Below are 20,686 nucleotides of genomic sequence, written 5' to 3' on the forward strand. Positions count from 1 at the left end.
CAGCTGTTACTACTGATGTGATACATTTTCACATAATTGTATTATTATTATTCTAAACATATTTCCCTTATAGGACAACGTACATTCACTAAAGTATGATTTAAGCATATTTAAAATATAAGCACAGATAAAAGAGACACTGGGGAGACAGAGGAGGATAGTGCTGCTTTCAAGAGCACTTGTTCTCTGCTTTGAAAAGAATGGAGAGGAAAAATGCAAACCACTAAATATTTACTCATAAAAACTAAAAGTGTTGTTTTTTTTTTTATCAATAATGTTAGATATAGGCATGTGAGTTTGCTTTCATTATAAACGCATCGTTTTCTAGTAACGCACATTGAAATTAATAACAAAGAAAAACACGTGTTCAATCCAATAGTCACCTCCCAAATTACGGCTCTCTGTCCCCGTCGAAGTGAAAATTTCGACAATCAAAAGGGAGGGAATACCGTTATCCCCGACTGTCTTTAAACGCAGCATAATGTCCAGCGGGCAGTGTGCGGGGAGAAAGAGCAAATGGGATTTTTTTTTTTTTTTTTTTTTTTGTTTTTTGTGGAGGAGTCAAGGGGGAGGAGGAAAGAGAGGGGAGGAGGAGGAGGAGGAGGAGGAGAAAGATCCGGAGAAAAAGTTTGAAGGGAAAAGAGAGACGTTTCAGTGGCCGGTAGAGAAGCAGCGAGCGGAGGTGGAAAGAGGCTGAACGCGATTGAAGGTCAGCGCGCGTGCGGATTTTTTTTTTTTTTTTTTTTTAATCGCTGCCGGGGAGCCGTCGGGCACGCGCCTGCTCCGGTGTGCGTCGTTTGGCCGGATTAGATGAGTTTGACTTCGCAATGAGGAGCGACCCTGTTCTGTTCGCGTCCAGCAGGGGTGAGTGGCTCAACCTGCCCCCGGAGCTTTTTTTTTTTTTATTATTATTATTATTTCTGACCTCGAAACGATCACTGTCGCCTCGCACCCTTCTTCATTTTACAGGAACAAGCCTCGAAGACGACACGAGCGTCTTCCATTGACTTTATTACCGCTTCTTTTTTTTTTTTTTGTCTCGCGCGCGACCCCCTTTAACATCCACGTCCGAACTCCTAGAAAACGTGTTTTAAAGCCGCGGGCGCGTGCAGTTATCCGCTGATAACGGTTTCGTTTTGACGTCGCTTCAAGCATTTTGTCGCGCGTTTTGTTTGTATTTCATATTGCAAGCGATTGTCAAATTGCAACAGTTTGTGATTTAATTATGCGCTACTATATAAGCGCTGCGCGTTTGCGTCATGCACGCGCGCGCAGCCCGCGCGCGAAGAGCCAAATGAACGAGAGAGAGAGAGAGAGAGAGAGAGAGAGAGAGTCAAAGGTGGAGAGACAGTTGGCTTCCTGACGGTGTCATTGGGGGGGGAGGGGGGGGGTTGTCATGTGTCCGTGAAGTATGAACTTCACAGCCAAACTCCCATCGAATCGTCCGGCAACTGAATGCGGCTTTTTACTTCCTGCAAAACTGCCGCCTTAGAAACGAGAAGTCAAACCTTTGGAGACTTTCGGTCCTCAGGAGTGCGACCTCCTTTACGATTGGCGCAGTCTGGTATTTGCGGAATGATCGTAGCGTCGACGGGCGTTATAGTATGCAAACTTACCGGCGCCGGACAGAATGCACGGACCATAAACGGTACAAACAAAACAAACAAACAAAAACAAACTTTACCTTCTCTTTGCGGTGTTCGGTTTCATCTTTTATTGCAACCTGCTCCGCTCCCTGTAACGTGTGCAGCAGCTCACTGTAAAAAGCAACGCGGAGAGCGCTTTTCAGATATTATTTGATCATTTAATTGTTTTTTTGTTTTTGTTGACATCACCCACCCGTCGTTTTTAAGCAGCGCGACCTTAAAACGAGTCTGTTTTTCGTTACCTCGTTGTGGCTCGGCCGACAGATCCGGGTACATCAACGGCACACATGCTGCACGCTTCGCTGAGATATCAAATGAGGGATCTTAAATTTAGCAGGAGAATCGCCGACGTGCGGGGGTCGCGTCCCTGTCCTCGTCCGACCCGGATTTTAAAAACAAAATTAAAAAAAAAACCTTTGCTTGCAAAACATCGACCGAACAAAGTTACATCTACCTCCGTCACCTCGGCAGCTGTCCCCATTGACGTTTTCACGACTCCCGGGCCCGCTCGGTTATTACGCAGGTCCGGGTCAGCGTCGGGGGGGGAGGGGGGTTAACGCCGCTCTTCAGCCGGCGGGCTCCCAAACACCGTCCCGCAAATGACAACTCGTTTTCATCCCGCTCGTCGCCGTCTTGCGACAGACGGACCGATGAGGAGCAGCTGCAGGGTATCGGGTGGCCCGGCGGCGCTCCTCCGCCCCGGCGTTTGGCGAGGTTCTTACAGACGTCCATTGTGTACAAGGGGGGGGGGGGTGGGAGGGAGTGGGGGGAGGGGGGGGGTTGTAATCGCAGCTCAGCGGCACACGAGCATGTAGGAGATAGTGTTTCTGTTTGAAAAAACAACAACAACAACAACAACAACAAAAGCAATGTGCTGTATTTATGTGATATATGTAGAAACTCTGGTGAGTTTCCCCCCCCCCAAACTCAAAACTTCTTTTTTTTTTTTTTGGGGGGGGGGTGGTGGTGGTAGTTTCCATTGTAATCGTAGGTTTTAATCAGCCTTGTTCTCACCTCGTATTCCTGCAGAGACCAACATAGATTTACCTTTAACTACGCTCCTGCTCGCAAATAGCCCCCCCCCCCCTACCCCCCGTGCGCCTGTAAATTAGAGCTTTTACAGGCTGGAAAAAGCTCCCACGGAAGCATTTATGGGACGCGGGGCAATGTAATGATAACTGGAGCGTGTTCTGGTCACCTCAAAATGTCAGTTCAGATTAAAGGTCTGATCAAACCGCGAAGCGAATCTGTGACGGCGGACGTTTTTTTTTTTTTTTTTCTTGTCGTGACGTCGCGGGTCCCGCGCCGGCGCGGCGGTTCGCGCGGTCGTGAAATGGATTTCGGGGGGGGGGGGGGAACAACAACAACAAGCCATGTCGGCAAAGTCAACATTCCTTTTCAACACGTCCTTCGAGAGCTCTCCCGCTCGCGGGGGCGCCATGTTTCGGGCGGGTGGGGGGGGGGGGGGGGGGGCAAAAAAAAATGCGCAAGTGTTAAAGTGTTTATTGCCGCTTTTCCTCGCAGAAACCCCCGGAGTCGACAGGCAGTTAATTGGCGTGTGCGTGTGTGTGATGTGGGCACAGAATCGGTACACGGTGTCACCGTTCTGGCCCGCTTGGCCCGATTCGGTTCTGCTTTAGATCTGCCGGGGGGGGGGGGGGGGGGGGGGGTTCTCTCCCAGGAGTGGAGAGGAGAGACGAGGAGAAGTGAGTTTGGAATCTCTCCCCACTCCCCCCCCCCCAAAGCCGGCCTTGTCAGTGGTTCAACTAACGTAGCCAGAGTGGTGTGTGTGCGTGGGGATCGCACAGCAAGAGATGTGGCAGATGAAGTGAGGTCCTTCCACACAGTCGACATCAACAACAACAACAACAACAACTAAGGCAGGGACGGAGGTGTCGCGGTCGGAGGTGCTTGTATGCAGACGGCATGTTCACTTGTGAAACGTCCCCACGTTTCGGCGAGTTTGTGTCCCCCCCCCCCCCCCGTGCCGTGCTCTGACTTGCGCGTGGACGCGACCGTTCGAGGCGCCCTCGATCACGGTCGGGACTCCCGACGCTGCCGGGCCGGATCGGAGATGAGGACGTGAGGACGGGAGGATAAACCCGCCGGAATCCCAACTCGCCACGCATTGTTTTTTTATTTTTCATTTTTGCCCGTTTTTGTTGTTGTTGTTGTTGTTGTTGTTGTTCCGGTAATTGTGATGCCTCGCAGTGATAACAGTTCGGGCCGGGCTGAGATACCGACATCTTATCGATATTACGGACTGACACTAGATGCTGTCTGATCAAAAAAAAAAAAAAAATGATGAAGTGTTTTCTCTTCCCGGTTTTAAAGGCTCGTTATAGTGCAGCGACGTCACAAGCTTACCGGACGGTTCCAGCTGTTCCGTTACTTTACGTTCTGTCCACGTGTCTGTCGATCAAGAATCTCGACGTGCAGATGTTTTGTGAAAGCGTTACTACTTTCTGTGTTTTGCGCGTCTTCAAAACATTCTTTTATCATATCGGGAACGCTTGCGCCGTTTTTTTTTAAGTAAACGAGTAAACCTTTCACCTCACGATTACATCACAAGTGACTTAATCTGTGAAGTATTTGTAATAATGTAGTCTTTAAAAAAAAAAAAAAAAAATGACGCCCCAACGTAAGCCCCGAGAGCTCGATAGGTCAGATTCCGATCGTTTTATTTGACCGAAGTCCAAACTAGTAGAATTTAAAACGGCAGAAGAAGTCCATCAAACTGTTGCTGATTTCTTCTTTAATCGGTTGTACGCATTTTGTAGGTGAAACACGAGATGACAGAAGAATAATGAAGGCGCACCGATCCAATCTTTGACCTTTCCGTTTCTTTTCTTTTTTTATTGGCTTCTTGCGTAAACAAAAATGCTTCAGAGTAGATTTGATCTTGAATACACTTAACAAAATGTAAATGAATTTTAACCGGATCGATAAAAGTGATAACATTTTATTTCCTCACGTGGAGAAAAAAAAAGTGGTGCATCATTCAATTTTATTTATATAGCGCCAAATCACAACACGGGTTATTTCATGGCACTTAACACATTAAAGTCCTCACAGTGGAACTTTACAACATTATGCAGAGAAACCCAACAATTCAACAATTCCCACATAAGCTAGGAGGGAAAAAAAACTCCTCTTTAAGGGAGAAAAACCTCCAACAGAGGGAAGGAAAAACTCCCTTTAACAGGAAGAAACCTCCAACAGAGGGAAGGAAAAACTCCCTTTAACAGGAAGAAACCTCCGACAAAGGGAAGGAAAAACTCCCTTTAACAGGAAGAGACCTCCGACAAAGGGAAGGAAAAACTCCCTTTAACAGGAAGAAACCTCCAACAGAGGGAAGGAAAAACTCCCTTTAACAGGAAGAAACCTCCGACAAAGGGAAGGAAAAACTCCCTTTAACAGGAAGAGACCTCCGACAAAGGGAAGGAAAAACTCCCTTTAACAGGAAGAAACCTCCGACAAAGGGAAGGAAAAACTCCCTTTAACAGGAAGAAACCTCCGACAGAGGGAAGGAAAAACTCCCTTCAACAGGAAGAAACCTCCGACAGAGGGAAGGAAAAACTCCCTCTTAACAGGAAGAAACCTCCGACAGAGGGAAGGAAAAACTCCCTCTTAACAGGAAGAAACCTCCGACAGAGGGAAGGAAAAACTCCCTCTTAACAGGAAGAAACCTCCAACAGAGGGAAGGAAAAACTCCCTTTAACAGGAAGAAACCTCCAACAGAGGGAAGGAAAAACTCCCTTTAACAGGAAGAAACCTCCTACAGAGGGAAGGAAAAACTCCCTTTAACAGGAAGAAACCTCCGACAAAGGGAAGGAAAAACTCCCTTTAACAGGAAGAAACCTCCGACAGAGGGAAGGAAAAACTCCCTTTAACAGGAAGAAACCTCCGACAGAGGGAAGGAAAAACTCCCTTTAACAGGAAGAAACCTCCGACAGAGGGAAGGAAAAACTCCCTTTAACAGGAAGAAACCTCCGACAGAGGGAAGGAAAAACTCCCTTTAACAGGAAGAAACCTCCAACAGAGGGAAGGAAAAACTCCCTCTTAACAGGAAGAAACCTCCGACAGAGGGAAGGAAAAACTCCCTCTTAACAGGAAGAAACCTCCGACAGAGGGAAGGAAAAACTCCCTTTAACAGGAAGAAACCTCCGACAGAGGGAAGGAAAAACTCCCTTTAACAGGAAGAAACCTCCGACAGAGGGAAGGAAAAACTCCCTTTAACAGGAAGAAACCTCCGACAGAGGGAAGGAAAAACTCCCTTTAACAGGAAGAAACCTCCGACAGAGGGAAGGAAAAACTCCCTTTAACAGGAAGAAACCTCTGACAGAACCGGGCTCAGAGGTGGGCGGAGCCATCCGCCTCGACCGGTTGTGGTTGAGAGGAGAGCAGAGAGAGAAAAGGACAGCATAGAGATTTTAAACTCCTTATTTCAGTACCTCATCCTAAATCCAGAGCCATATTCCCCCCCCCCCCCAAAAAAAAAAGTTTGGAGTCTGTGTACCGCTCAGCGTGGAACTCAATTGGGATTATTTTCATGTCGCATGAGGCCGCAAAATGTTGTGGTACTGATAAAAAAAAATAAAAAAAAACCCAGAATAGTAGAAACATTGAATATAATGACATCGAGGTGATAACCGTGCTCGAGCACGGATCGGTAAACGCAGATATCTTATTCATTGGAATCCGATCTGTGCGCCCCCGCGGCTCGCCGGGGTCCTGGGGGACGCCGCTTAAATGTGGATACGGGGGTTCGATCGCCGATGGATGAAACGAACGGCGCCGGTCGGCGGGACCTCCGGTTACCTCGCGGATCCAAAAGACGGCGCCCCGCGTCTCGCGCCCGAGAAGCGACCGACCCCACGCCGATCAAGGAAAAAGAAACCCCGAAGCCGGAGCTTCTCCACGCTTCCCCCCCCTCCGTCCCTTTCACTCCATTCTGCCTTTCCTCGGCCTGTGTTTTTTTTTTTTTTTTTTTTTATTATAGCCGAGCACCCTCTAATTATCTTTTTAAAGAGATACCAAAGGAAGCATCACCCCCCCCCCCCCTCGCACCCCCTCTCAAACATTAAGCGGTCTTTAGCCTCGCTTTGGGAGAAGCCCTCTTTCTTCACACCCGATTTCTTCCCCTCACATCTTCTGTAAGCTTCCATCATCGCCCCCCCCCACCCCCATCCCATCCCTCCGTCTCCAACCCTTTCTTCTCCCCCCCTCACCCCCCCTCCTTTTTTCTTTTTTTCTACTTCAGATCAGGGTGGTTTTGTTTTTTTTTTTTCTTCGCGAGACGTGCGCTTTGCGGCCCGTGGAAACATCTGCGCTCGTACGGTGAACGACCACCTGCGCCCGTTCGATAGCAATCAGCCGGCGCTCCGTGCCGTCCGCTTGGCACGTCCGGCGACGGGAACGAAGAGAGAGACCGCACCGACCTCGTAATTACAGGCCGTAGAAAAGGGGGGAGGGGGGGGGGGGAGACAGAGAGAGACAGAGAGAGAGAGACGGCTCGTCTTTCATCGGAAGCTAATGCAGCGTCGCCCGTCCTCCGATCCGTTCATAACTCTCCCATCTCGCCGGCCCGGCGGTTCGTCTCGAGTTCGATGACAAAAATGATCGCTATGCCGACGCCGCTGTTCCTTTATTTCTTTTCCCCAAAAAAAAAAAAAAATAACGAGCCCCTTCTCGGTCTGAAGGAAGAAGACAAAAAAAAAAAAAAAAAAATTCCACTTTTCTCTGCGTGGAAGGTATTTTAAGCGACCGTGACCGTGTGCCGCCGGCTGCGTTTTTGGTGGCTCGCGGGAGGCGGTAACCGTGACGATGCCAGACCGCAAACCAACCTCAATTAACAACAACCGCCGTCTTACTGTAACACTCGACCCGCGGTGCAATTAAGTCCGCCCAGAACGTGCAGAAAGTGCACCACCACCACGACGACGATGATGATGATGATGATGATCGGGTGACTTTGGGCGTTTGGCTTTATTAAACGGCTCGGTCCTCTTCGCGCATCTGCCGGCCGCGTCGGGAGTCCTTTAATCCGGGGGGGGGGGGGGGGGGGGGATCTGTCACCTGCAGGGAAGCGCGCCGCTTTGAAAAAATGAAAACAAAAAAAATAATATATATATATATATATTTAAATTGCAAAAATGGCCGCCCGAACATTTCAGTCCTTTGCGAAGGAAGAGAGAAAAGGAAACGTGAAATGACTTTTTTTTTTTTTTTGTTGTCGTTTGTTTGTGCGCGCGTGTACGTTTTCACGGCGATACCGGACTTCACTCCGCGTGACCCAATATCGCCGCCTTTCGGGGAAGAGCGAAGCTGAGTAGAAGCGGCATCGTTTCGCCCGCCGAAGACTTGGGACGTCTCCGTTTGTTTACGCTTCGAACGCACAGAACGCGGTTCGCTTCGCTTCTTCCCGACAATTTGCATCGCGCAAGTCAGTTTCTGTTTCCTTTTCCAGCTCGCGAGCGGCCGTCATCTGGTTTTGCTTTTGATATGGAAGAAAAAGTTTGAAAGGAAGAAACAAAAGATTGATTTTGCTTCGGTCTGTCCAGCGTTGAGATATTGAAACAAGCAAAAATCGCCGTGGAGAAAATATGAATTTCCCTCTCCGTGCTGCCAGCGATACTTTTTTTTTTTTTTTTCACGAGGAATATAAAGACTTCTTCGTTGTTCAGTTTTGGCATCTTGAATTTGGAGTCTCAGCCAGGACTGAGAGACCTTTATGGCGTTTCTGAGCCTCTTCTCATCCAAGTAAACTGACTAAGAACCCATGTTGATTTACAACAGTGGCACGACTTCATGACTGATGATGGTCTGTAATTAAAAATGACTTGAACACATTTTCTCAAGGGAAAAAAAAAAAAAAACCCCACTGTGTTAACTCCTCGAGAGAAACGGCATTTATTTTAATATGTGGGTGACTGGAGACCCTCTGACAGGCCTATTTGATGGTCATTTCAGCCGTGTGTGTGAGTGCGTGCGTGTGTGTGTGTCTTTGTGTGAGTGTGTGACTGTGTTTTTGTGAGCGTGTCTTTGTGTCTCTGTGTGTGTGTGTGTGTATGTGTCTGTGTCTGTGTGTGTGTGAGTGTGTGTGTGTCTTTGTGTGAGTGTGTGACTGTGTTTTTGTGAGTGTGTCTTTGTGTCTCTGTGTGTGTGTGTGTGTGTGTGTGTGTGTGTGTGTGTGTGTGTGTGTGTAAGAGTGTGTGTGTGTCTTTGTGTTTCTTTGTGTGTGTGACTGTGTTTTTGTGAGTGTGTCTTTGTGTCTCTGTGTGTGTGTGTGTGTGTGTGTATGTATGTGTGAGTGTGTGTGTGTCTTTGTGTGAGTGTGTGACTGTTTTTGTGAGTGTGTCTTTGTGTCTCTGTGTGTGTGTGTGTGTGTGTGTGTGTGTGTGTGTGTGTGTGTGTGTGTGTGTCTTTGTGTGAGTGTGTGACTGTGTTTTTGTGAGTGTGTCTTTGTGTCTCTGTGTGTGTTTGTGTGTGAGTGTGTGTGTGTGTGTCTTTGTGTTTCTTTGTGTGAGTGTGTGACTGTGTTTTTGTGAGTGTGTCTTTGTGTCTCTGTGTGTGTGTGTCTGTGTGTGTGTGTGTGTGTGTGTGTGTCTTTGTGTGAGTGTGTGACTGTGTTTTTGTGAGTGTGTCTTTGTGTCTCTGTGTGTGTGTGTTTGTGTGTGAGTGCGTGTGTGTGTGTGTGTGTGTCTTTGTGTTTCTTTGTGTGAGTGTGTGACTGTGTTTTTGTGAGTGTGTCTCTGTGTGTGTGTGTGTGTGTGTGTGTGCGTGTGTGTGCGTGCGTGCGTGTGTGTGTGGAGGCACATTCTGACCCGAATGCTTGTCAAATGGCCAGACTAAACACATCCCCAAAGTGTTAAAGGTATTCTTGGTAACAAGAAACAGACACCTGAAAGACACACACACACACACACGCACACACAGAGTAGGACAGCGTCTTGTCTGCGTGCCGTCAATCACGGCAGCTGTGTTCTGGGAAGACGGCACGGAGCGCTCCTCCCGCCGACGGAGGCGATCGGCATTTTTTTGCACTGACAACAACAACGGAGCCGCGGGGTCTCAAGTTCCCAGCGAGACCTAAACATGACCCCACACACACACACACACACACACACACACACACACACACACACCTAGGGAAAACCCCCTTTGTTCTGAGCTCACAAGACGTGTGAATACCTGGTGGTGAAAACATCCCTGCGACTCACCTCGCTGTTTTTCATGGGTTTGAGTGTGTGTGTGTGTGTGTGTGTGTGTGTGTGTGTGTGTGTGTGTGTGTGTATGTAGGGATTACTCGTTTTCTTTGGAAAGATCTCCAATCGCTTGTCATGCGAGTGCGGTCGGAGGTAAATTACACCGCAAAGAATACATTCGGATACGATTGGGGCGAACGAAGTGAAACGTGTTTGCAGATATCTGAAAACCGGCCAACACGTCGTCTCGCATTAGAATAAAAAGCGTCCGCGGTAATCGCACGCGCAGGTTCTCGTGAAGCACGACGGAAGGAATGGTAGGAGTTACCAAAAAAACAACAACAACAACAACAACAAAAAAGGGAAGTGCAGAATGGAACTGGATGACAGACGGAGAAAGGAGAGTGTTTTTGAAGAATGGGCGTGGGGCGGTTGGTTTGTTTGCACGACAGGGTTCTTTCTTTTTTTTTTTTTTTTTTAATCGTCTGCTCGCCCTCGGGCCTCGTTCGAGGGTGGTCCTGCTCCGCTTCGTTTAGTCTACGGTGAGCTGCGGAGTTTTAGGTTTTTAATGACACGCACACACACACACACAGGTTGAGCTTTTTTTGTTTTGACCACCCCGGTGGAGGTAAAGTCGTTGCACAGGTTGCGCAAAACTCTCCGAAGCCGGCGAAGAGCGCTCGGGCCGTCTCCCGGGTGGATTCCTGTTGTTCTGGGTTTTGTAAACCCTCGTTGTCGAAATGCACTCGTCGTAAAGTCGCTTCGGATAAAAGCGCCAGCTAAATGAAACGTCATGTCATGTAACGTAATGAATGTCCCGGTCGGGTAGGGACGTCTGGACGCTCGCTCTCCCCCTTTTAAATAGACGCCCGGCAAGCCTCGGTGGGACGCCACGGTTGACGATTTATCCCGTCCGGCTGCGAAGTTGCATACGCGCCATGCTGCGAGTTCTCCGGGGGGGTCGGGGGGGGGGGCACTTTTCTCAATTGCGTCCGCATATCTCGCCTGTCTGAACCGTAGCGTCCGCCGCCGTCTCGTTGTTATCTGACTTTTCCGCTCCGTCTCCGAGCCGGTTTACCTTTTCGCCCCCCCCCCCCCTCCCCCCACACACACACACACTCCCTCTCCCCTCCTCTCTCTCTCTCTCCCCTGTAGGATAATCCGATTATGTGAGGAATGTGTGAAAGTGGCAGTGTAAGCAAGCCTGGAAGAGCCCCCCCCCCCCCCCTCCCCCCGCCCCGCCCCGCCCGTACTCCCGGAGCTACGAGGGGGCGAAGTCGTGTCTTTCGGATTTGTTCGCTGTAACGTTGCGATGCTCTGGCGAAACCTTCGCCGCATTAAAGCTCCTCCGTCGTTTGCCGGCCGCTCTCACGCCCGCCGCTGTCGGGTCACCATATTGCGGACACCCCGCGGGGAGGGCGGGGCGGGGCGGGGGGGGGGGGCGTTTTACGACCGCGCACGTTCGGCGGCGGAGACGGCCGTTCGAAGCAAAACGCTTTGGACACGCCGGTGTGCACTTTGAAAGCCGTTTGCCTCGATACAAACAAAACAATCTTTTGAGTGGAGATCCAGGAGATCATTCCTGCCCGCTGCAATGAGACTGCGCAGTGACTCACCTCTGGCCAAATCAATCTCACAACAATAACACCGTTGGTTGTTTGCTTAAATCCTTGCACTGTTGTTAGTTAGTTTGAATTGAATTCATATTATTCTATTTTCTTGTATATATTGTGCATTTTTTTTTGATTTCATATTTTTACTCTGTTGTTTTATTGCTTTTCCTGTATCTATAATGCTATCTATCTATCTATCTATCTATCTATCTATCTATCTATCTATCTATCTATCTATCTATCTATCTATCTACCTATCTATCTATCTATCTATCCATCTATCCATCCATCGTTTGCGTTCAACACCACTTGACACATAAAAGTCCTCACGGCAGAACTTTGCAATATTATATAGAGAAACCCAACAATTCAACCGTTCCCATGTAAGCCAGGAGGGGAAAAAAAAAAAAAAAAAACCTCCTCTTTAAGGGAGAAGAACCTCCAACAGAGGGAAGGAAAAACAAAAGCCAGATATCTGGCATAAAGTAGCAAGAACACCTAGTTCCTGGCAATCCTCTTAACTAATCCTGTTGAACTCGGGGTCAGATGCTGACTGCGGTTCGTTGGCATTGCACCTTTACTCGTCGAAATGACAATAAAGTCGACTCCAAATCTTCATTTTATTGTAACGTTTCGGATGCTTGCGTAACCTGTGGCGTAATCTCCCGGCGCTGCGAACTGTCTGAGGACCGCAACGTGTAACGCAGTCGGGTTTCTTGTTATCGGTATGGGTTACTGTGCTGGTTGCTTTTGAATAAAAAGTGTATCCGATTGAAATTGTAAAATAATTACTTCAACATTTCCCGGAGCCCACGGTGTGACACCTTCAAATGCCTTTTCAAACGTCCGGAGCCCAATATCACGACTTTTCCTTCACGCGAGAGGAACAGAAAGTCGTCGCCGCTTAAATGCTCCACCCGGGGAAATATTTGGTATCCAGTGATCAATCACACTTGTCGCCGACTAACCGTCTTGTTTTTTTTGTGTTTTTTTTTTTGAATAATCAATAAACCGCCCATGTTTTGGTGAGAAAACAGGCTTGGATGAATTACTTTATTCTTTGCCACTTGTTAGATTTGCTTGATTCATAATATTTGAGGTAACATCGGTTCGGTCCTCGTTCGTTCGTCCCGCACGTCGGATTTTGTTTCGCAAATCGACACCGGAGCGTTTTAACGAAGCGAGCTCGCGACAGGAAATCCAAAGGTTCGGTTAAACTAACCCCCAGCCGGGAGAAAGATCGGCGTTGCCGAGACGACGGCCCGAGGTAGAAAAGAACCCTCGAAGCCCAAATTCTCCCGGCCGCGTAGAGTGCGAATAAACCCAAAACAAAAATAATCCCCCCCACCCCCTCTTTTGCGCTGGGCCCGTCTCGATCTGCGAGCGGCCCTTCGGGCGCGATGTCGTCACCGGACGATACAATCAGATGTTTACAAAAAAAAATAAATAAATAAATAAAGAAGCTCGAGTTGCACCATAAACGGGCAGGGAGCTCTCTTTTTTTTTTTTTTTGGAGAAAGGGGTGATGTTGTTATCTGAGCGGCGGAGCGTGGCGGCTCCGAGTCACGCCGATGAACTCGATCCGACGTCCTCTGCGTCGGGAGCGAGCTCTTGGGGAAAAAAAAAAAGAGTGCGCGAAAGTGCGCGGATTCACGCGCACACGCGTACCTTAGCTCGTAGCCCTCTGCTATATTTGGTGTTCCTGCTATTGTTCTGGGGGAAACTAGACGTGCATTTTTTTTTTTTTTTCTCTCTCCTTGCAGCCGTAACTCTGCTGCGATACGTCGGTCAGATGCGTTGCCAGGTCTGCCCCCCCCCCCCCCTCCTGTCCAGCGGCGTCTCTGCAACCGTTTCGGTTCGGTGATTGATTGACCGGCTCAACTGTTCTGTTTTCCGTCTCTCTACCTGGCGCTCCCCTCTGATTTTTGTTATGTAACTTGTGTTTTGCTCTTGTTCTGCGGGTCTGTGCAGCGTTGGATTGCTGGGGCCCGGAAGACACTTTTGTCGAATGCGCTGCGGCGCACGGCGCGTCGGGGTCGATTAATGAGCAATCGCACTTTCTGTTTTGTGAGACTTTTAATGGCTCAGAACGTTTTTTTGTTTTTTTTTTCTTCAGCTGCTCGTGTTTTTGGTTTGTAAAACGATAAAACTGACAACACTGTTTCTAAATTTGTCTTTACCGCGTGTGTATCCAAAAGCCTGACGTACCCTATCCCTCCGGCGACCTCCATTACTTTAAAAAAAAAACAAAAAAAAAAACAGAAATGTGCCCCACCAGAGCGCCGCGTATCAATCCGCAGCTGAAAATAGTTCCAGACAAAAGCGCTTTTTTTTTTTTTTTTTTTCTTTCTTCTTTTGTTTTGAGTATCGTTTCATAAGAAGTACAGCGGCAGCTAAACGTCCTTCAGAGTTTCCGCTTCGCACGCCGGCTGCGCTCTGCGGCGGCAGCTGTCCCGTTGTCGTCGCGCGGCGCGAAAGGACGCGACGACCGCCTCGCGCGAAAAAAACTAACCCGAGCGTCTCTCCTCTTGGTGTGTTTGCTCCGCAGCGATGGAGGAGCTGGTGTGCGAGCTTCGTCTGTTCCTGGACCTGCTGGACAGGGAGTACCTGAGCGCCGGGGTCCGAGAGAAGAAAACGCACCTCTCCAACATCCTGCGCCGAGTCCTCGCCGACAAAGGTGAGAGTGAAAGGGGGGGGGGGGGGGAGCGAGCGTTCAAATTGGCAAGTGGCTTTAAGGTAAAGTTGCCCCCACACGTCGTCGGGCGTGCGTCGCCGTACGTCCTGTTTTTTTTCCACGGGATAATAAAAAAAAAAAAAAAAAGGTTTCGGCGAGACGTGCCCTTTAGACGTCGCGGCTGTGAAACTCAAATGCGAAGCCAAACGGCAACAAGGAATAACTGCACGGGGAAATCTGAACAGCTGCGGGGCCGGGCTCGACCTTCGTGGGGCCCTTAAAAGAATGGCTTACTCGGCCACGATAACGGCCTCCTCAAGAAGCTGTTCTTATTAGCATTTGGCCACGTTTGTTTGTTTTTTTATTCGTTTGGCAGTGGTAGGCCGTCGTCAGAGGGTCGTATAGGTATTACGTTTGACCCTATTAACGACGAAAAGATCCAATAAGGTATAATTAACGCTAATATTGGCCACATTGCTTGTAGTTTATGTTGCTCGTGGGCCAAAACGCTTCAAAATCACCTGTATGATTTTTGAATATCAACTTGTGTTTCACCCTCTTTTTTTTTTTAATGACTTTATTTGAAATAACGTTTCGAGACGTGGGATGCGATTAGTCAAATAAAGTCATTGGATCGAATTCAAACACCGTATCATTAGAGATGTCTTAAACTTATGACTTGAATCGAATTCAAACGCGAAAACCTGTTTGTTATTTGAATCCGTAGTTTAAACCTAAACATGATAATAATTGAAGTTCATTTAAGTTAACGGTGCTGAAATTGAACATACGTGTATATGTTGTGTTCTGTATACGTATATGTTCTATGTCTGCTGTATGGTATAGTATTAAAGCCCCCCCCCCCCACCCTCTCTCCCCAGAGCCTTCATTCAAGTCGGAGATCCACAGCGGCCTGCCGGCCCCGCCTCAGATGCCCCTCCCAGACATCCCTCAACCCTGGCTGGTGAGACTTTCCACGCCCACCCCCGAGACAAGGCCACGTCCTCTCCTTCATATGAAGTTTAAGATAACTCTTCAGTCGGGTGTAAACATACTGGATTTACCGTAAGCAACGTTGACACGCGCACGTTCGGTCCCAGTGTGAGCTTCGCTTGTCCGACAGAACAGAGGTGTTTTTTTTTTTGTTTTTTTTGTCTTCTTCCAAATAGCGGTCATCTCAGTGTCACTTTGTTTCCCCGCTTCTGTGTCTCAGCCAAAGTGCTCGGTGCCAAAAATCCCGATAAGTCGCGGGTGAATGACGTAAACTTGACCTATCGTCATAGCAACACTGACAAAGTGTAACGCAGGTCACTTGGCATTAGTAAGAAATACATCAGAACAGGGAGAGACTTCTTGGACGACCCGTATCATGATCGTTAAAAAAAAAAGTAATTCCCGACCATGAAACGATCCGGCTTTTCCAGGAATTTCAGCCATATATCACAATCTTAGAGATGAAGATGAAGACAATGAAGATTTGGTTGGAAAATAGGTTTGGATGAAGCTTTGAAGTAGAACTTGAGACAAGTTGTTTTTTTTTGTTGTTTTTTTTAATCAAACTATGATATTGAAAACTGCATCGTGTGCCATTTTTATTACTGTATTTATAAATAGCACATCACGTGTAGTTTTTCACAGTGCACCAGATTAGCTAGAAAAAAGTGAAACAATGTCCGCTGATGGAGGAAGCACCATGCTCCGAAGTCATCTTTCCCATTTAAGTGTGATCACAAACAATGTAAAATTGGTAAACCAAGCATGTTATCCCTGTACGGTGAAATCGTCCCAGCTAATGATGGGATTTCATGCGTTTTATTGAACCTGAATTCAATTTTAAATCCTCTATTGATTATTTTTTAGTAGATCTTTTGATGGAATGGAAACCTCTGACAGTTACAAAAAAAAAAAAAAAAAAGTTCATTTACAAAACAAATGTTTTATGTAATCGAAGGTTGAACTGGAATTTTTTTAGGAGGGCAGCTTCTTCTAATTGTGTTAATAACAAAACGGGTCATTTTAGCTGTGCCAGAAAAGCAACACACTGACACTAATGGAAACCACAGTAATGACTGTTTTAAGAGACTAAAACCGAGAACGTGAGCAGAAGGTTCGATAAGGGATTCTCGAATGCTTTGTAAATTTGACCAGCTTGGAACTGAATCCACAATGGAACCAACTTTTGGAACTAATCCCAACATTGTTTTTTTTTTTTTTTCTCCATTCATTTGCCTAAGACGCCGCACAAAAAAAAAAAACCATCATTCTTACCTGTGGCAGGGAATCCCCATGCTTTTAACGGATCCCGTGCCCCAAACTAAAGTGCTGTTTATAAGTTATTCTACCCCTGAATTCTATCTAATGGCAGGAATGGCCGGATTTAACAATACGGCGGGACATGGAAGCCACGTGAGGCGTGTTTTTACAGTCGCTTGTAAAAGCAGTAGGAAGGCGAGTCGTGGCTTCAACATGTTTTCCTGTCTCAAACGGCGCCTCGCGTCGCCGCGACACTCAGCGGGGACCATCGTGTTCTCTATTACAGCAAATGTGTGTCTGTGTGATCATGACGGGTGTGATGTGAGAGGCACGCACATGTGAAGAGACCCGGCGTGAGGAATAACAGGCAGTAAGTGTGTGTGTGTGTGTGTGTGTGTGTGTGTGTGTGTGTGTGTGTGTGTGTGTGTCATTATTGTCGTATAGCAGATGCCTCTGATAGAAAGCAGGTGGCTGTGATAGCTCGCAAAGCCTTTTTCACCATAACAATAGCCCACAACACCTTGTTTAACATCTCTGACACACACACTCAAACACACATGTATAAATATATACACACACACACACACACACACACACACACACGAGGCCTTACAGCGCAGTTTGTAATTAGAACCAGTCCACAGCCTCAGCCTCCTCCGGTGACCCCGGTGTGTGTCTGGAAATCACTGCAGAGGTTTTCCCCGGAAAGCCAGACGCGAGAGGAGGAGTGTGATGTCTCCGTGTCTCCACTTTTTCACTCCCTTTTTTTTTTTTCGGTTCCCGTCTTCGCAGCTGCTTTTTATTCCATCCCGCAATCGAACCAGTGCAATAATAAAATGCGCCGCAGTGCTCTTCGGACGAGAGCCGAGTCCTCTTCGCACCCCGTCAGATTGGCGTCTCTTCCATAAACGGACGTCGCAGTCGCGCACGACCAGTTGTTTCTTTTCACGTTGTGACCGGGATCGTGGAATTGGCTTTGTCCATTTCGCAGCCCCGTGGAGCGTTCAGCGGCGTCTCGCAAGGCCTTCGTCTTTGAATGGTGCCAGCTGAAATGTCATCGCAGCGATAAATATCGAAAACTGTCAAGTGCAGAAAGATGTTCAGATTTGTGATCTGGATTTCAAATTATTATTATTTTTTTTTTTTTAAAAAACGCAGATTTTTAACACACATCTGGCAGAAAGAGGCCTGCTCAGGGTTGGTTTGTGGGTGGGCTCCTCGTAGGTGCTTCATGGTACCGGCTATACAATGTTTAATCCTCTGCATTTTACCCATCACACACACACACACACACACACACACACACACACACACACACACACACACTCAGAGCAGCGTGCGGATGAGCAGGGCCTCGCAGCCATTCGGTGCAAAAATCAGTTTTTAAGTTGTTTTTTTTCCCTTTTCTTCCTGTGACAAAACAACTACGAAAGACTTTTCTCATCGACCGACACCGAGTTAACTATTTGGCAGCAGCCCCGATGGAGCCCATACGTATTAACGCACTCTAACTCGTAAGATATGTGCGGGGTGCGCAGCAGTAAAGTATAATTCTCATAAATATACTTGGATGGAAACCCAGCTACTGTCTTTTATTTTCTTCCAGCTCTCTGTCTCTCTGTTGCTGTCTGTCTGCTCTGAAATTACCATCCATCACATTTCCACACTGACCTCTGGAGAAGCTGTTCGGGCCTAGCGGGAAAAAAAAAAAAAGAAAAAAAAAGAAAAAAAAGTGTGCTCCTTCTCTCCGATCTCTATTTCTTTGACTTGTGTAAATTTCAGCCCCGCGGCAAACGAACAAAAGGATAGATGAGGACGAGAGAAGGGAGGAGAGGGCGGAAGAGGAAGGGTTAAACGGGGCCGGAGGTCAAGAAACGAAAGCGGCGGTAGTCGTTTTCAGCGCCGGCCAAACGCTTCGTTTAGGCACGCGTCAAAAGTAGTTATTTTGCGCGATAGGATGTTTTATAAAGCGTCACTCTTGAGTTATTGTTGGTGAATAAGTGCAATAAATAGACAGGAGAGGTCTGGTGGAAGAACGGGAGGAGGAAGAGACGGCCTTGGCCCGCGGTCTGTCTGTGACCCGTCGAGCCTCAGCGCCGAGCCAAACCGACGCTCTGCAAAAACCGAGAGCTTGCGGCTTTCGAAGCTCCGTCAGTGCTCTGTCAACCCCGAAAGCTGCGGCGGCCATTTTGATCGCTCACTCTTATATAAGGAATAATCAGTTCGGAGTAGCTCCGTTGAGTTACACGGCAATTGTAACCGTTCAGCGGGAGGGCGAGCGCACCGGATGTTAATTACTCGAGAGGTACACTCAAGTTTCTCCCACTTTACCTCCGCTGCGTCGGCCGAGCGATCCCGCCGCGGCTCCGTCAGCCTTGAGGCGGTGTCCGCCAAAGCCCCGGCGTTTCCCGCAGCTTCGCCAAAATCGCGGTAAAAAAATAAATTTTCTGTTTACCAACGAGTTATCCTCGTTCAGATTTAGTCTGCTTCAAAACCGGTTCGCGTCATGACACGTTTTCGTCGCCAGCTGCACCACCGTTTTTTTGTTTCGACTCGTATTTAATGTCTGAAAATACGCATATATACTATCTTAACTGCAGGTCAGCGAGGAGGATGTAAACGTCGCTCTAATGAACCGCTATTGTCTTACTTGTGTCGGCTCTTTTTAAGCTAACGCAGCGAATGCCGTTCGAGAATTGACGTCGTTTCGAAACACATCCTCGAGTGTTCCCACAGCTTGACAGATTTTTCCTCAGAATAGCCGAGTATGTTAAACGCAGCGTATCTGCCGGCAGAGCATGATGGTCGCGCGCGGGACACGCCTCGGCTGCTGCTTTAACGAAACAAAGAAACGAAGAGATGATGTTACCCGGGGGCAGACTTGTTGTTGACTCTCTCGCGCAAACAAGCACTAATACCATTAGGGATCAGGAGACCATGCAGGATATCCAATAATCAAAAGGACATCCACCGGGTGCTATTTTTGTTTATCGAGCTCAAAGTGGTCCACTTTGAACCACCCTGTTGCCTTCCTCTTACTGTGTGTGTGTGTGTGTGTGTGTGTGTGTGTGTGTGTGTGTGTGTGAATGAATCAGTAAAACTGTTGGGTTTGCTCAGAGGCTCAGAGAAGCAGTTTGATCCTCTCCACACCACTCGCCTCATAAATGTCAAAGGAATCGAAGGAAGAGGATCACTGCACCATTCAACAGTGTTACATGTCACACTCAAATGCACACACACATGTATCTCAACACACACACACACACACACACGGCAAAAACAAGGTCTGGCTCGAATTAAATCACAATGACCACTAAGAGTGGCAAAATCCCATTGAAGTCTTGTAGGACTACAACAATCTGTCTCTTTTCATGGCTAAGATTTATGCCGCACTGATATTGCTCTTTTGTCTTTGGTATGAAATACGTTGCTGTCGTCAACAAGCTTTCGGCCTTCAGACAACGTGGACAGTTTCCACCAAGCTGTCGAGAAGTTTGAACAAAAGTCTTTCACAATGTCATGTAAATTACGTTTCCATTGAGCCGTAATTCACAAAAATAAATCCACCGCCGTATGTGACGATCACTGGGACACTCTCAGGCCCTTTCTGGTTATGAAAGATTTTGTATAGCTTCGCAAAACCAACAAATGCAACAAATCTGGATTTGAATTGAAGCTGTCCTATTTGTGATACTCGACACGACTCCTATTATCGTTTGCACAACTGCGGGGACGCCATTTAGGCCTTAAAGTAAAGCCTTTTCCAAATCTCCGCACCGTCATTCCACTCTTTGTACAATTACATTTCAAAACTAGTTCACACTGCTGTTTCAAGTTCTGAGAGCCCGAGGTGACGTCTTCAAATTGTTTGTTTTGTCCGACCAAGAATCCAAAACCCCTCAAACTGTCCTTTTAAAAAAAAAAAAAAAAATCAAACCCAGAGACAAGAAGAGAGTCCTCAAATGTTCGGTTTTCGCAAAAACAACTCGTGCGGCGGTTCCCCTCCGGTCGGCGTTCCCGTCACATCATCGGTTTCATCCCACGGCCTGCGCAAGGATTCGAGCACAATGTGGACCGGTCCCCCCTTTTTTTTTTTTTTTTTTTTTTGGCTTGTTGAAACACAAATGATTTCCATCTGTGTTGATGTTGGAGAGCAGCGCCGCCGCCGCCGCCCACCCCCCCCCCCCCCACACACTCCCAACCTCCTCCCCATACCCCCCTTCCTCCTCTCCTCCCTCGTCTTCCCCGAAACAGACCCTCCCTCGCTCCCACCAGTTAACCAACCTAACGCAC

General features: G+C 47.8%; 1 protein-coding gene across 4 annotated transcripts in view; it reads left to right on the plus strand.

The window, feature by feature from the left end:
- Window positions 1-600: 600 nt before the first annotated feature.
- The window catches only part of afap1 (actin filament associated protein 1), a 57,146-nt gene continuing 37,060 nt past the window's right edge, over window positions 601-20,686 (plus strand). For 2 of the 4 annotated variants that reach the window (XM_069159115.1, XM_069159117.1), the window contains exons 1-3: window positions 601-864; window positions 14,015-14,143; window positions 15,022-15,104. In XM_069159115.1, the coding sequence (XP_069015216.1) occupies window positions 828-864; window positions 14,015-14,143; window positions 15,022-15,104 (249 nt within the window). In that variant the 5' untranslated portion in view covers window positions 601-827. Of the gene's footprint in view, window positions 865-13,214; window positions 13,271-14,014; window positions 14,144-15,021; window positions 15,105-20,686 lie in introns of those variants that run through there. The other 2 variants (XM_069159116.1, XM_069159118.1) reach the window with 2 other exon arrangements.

Source organism: Embiotoca jacksoni, unplaced genomic scaffold (assembly GCF_022577435.1).
Source record: "Embiotoca jacksoni isolate LCO1_2020_lvr unplaced genomic scaffold, fEmbJac1.0.p SCAF_24, whole genome shotgun sequence".
NCBI classification, from domain to species: Eukaryota; Metazoa; Chordata; class Actinopteri; family Embiotocidae; genus Embiotoca; species Embiotoca jacksoni.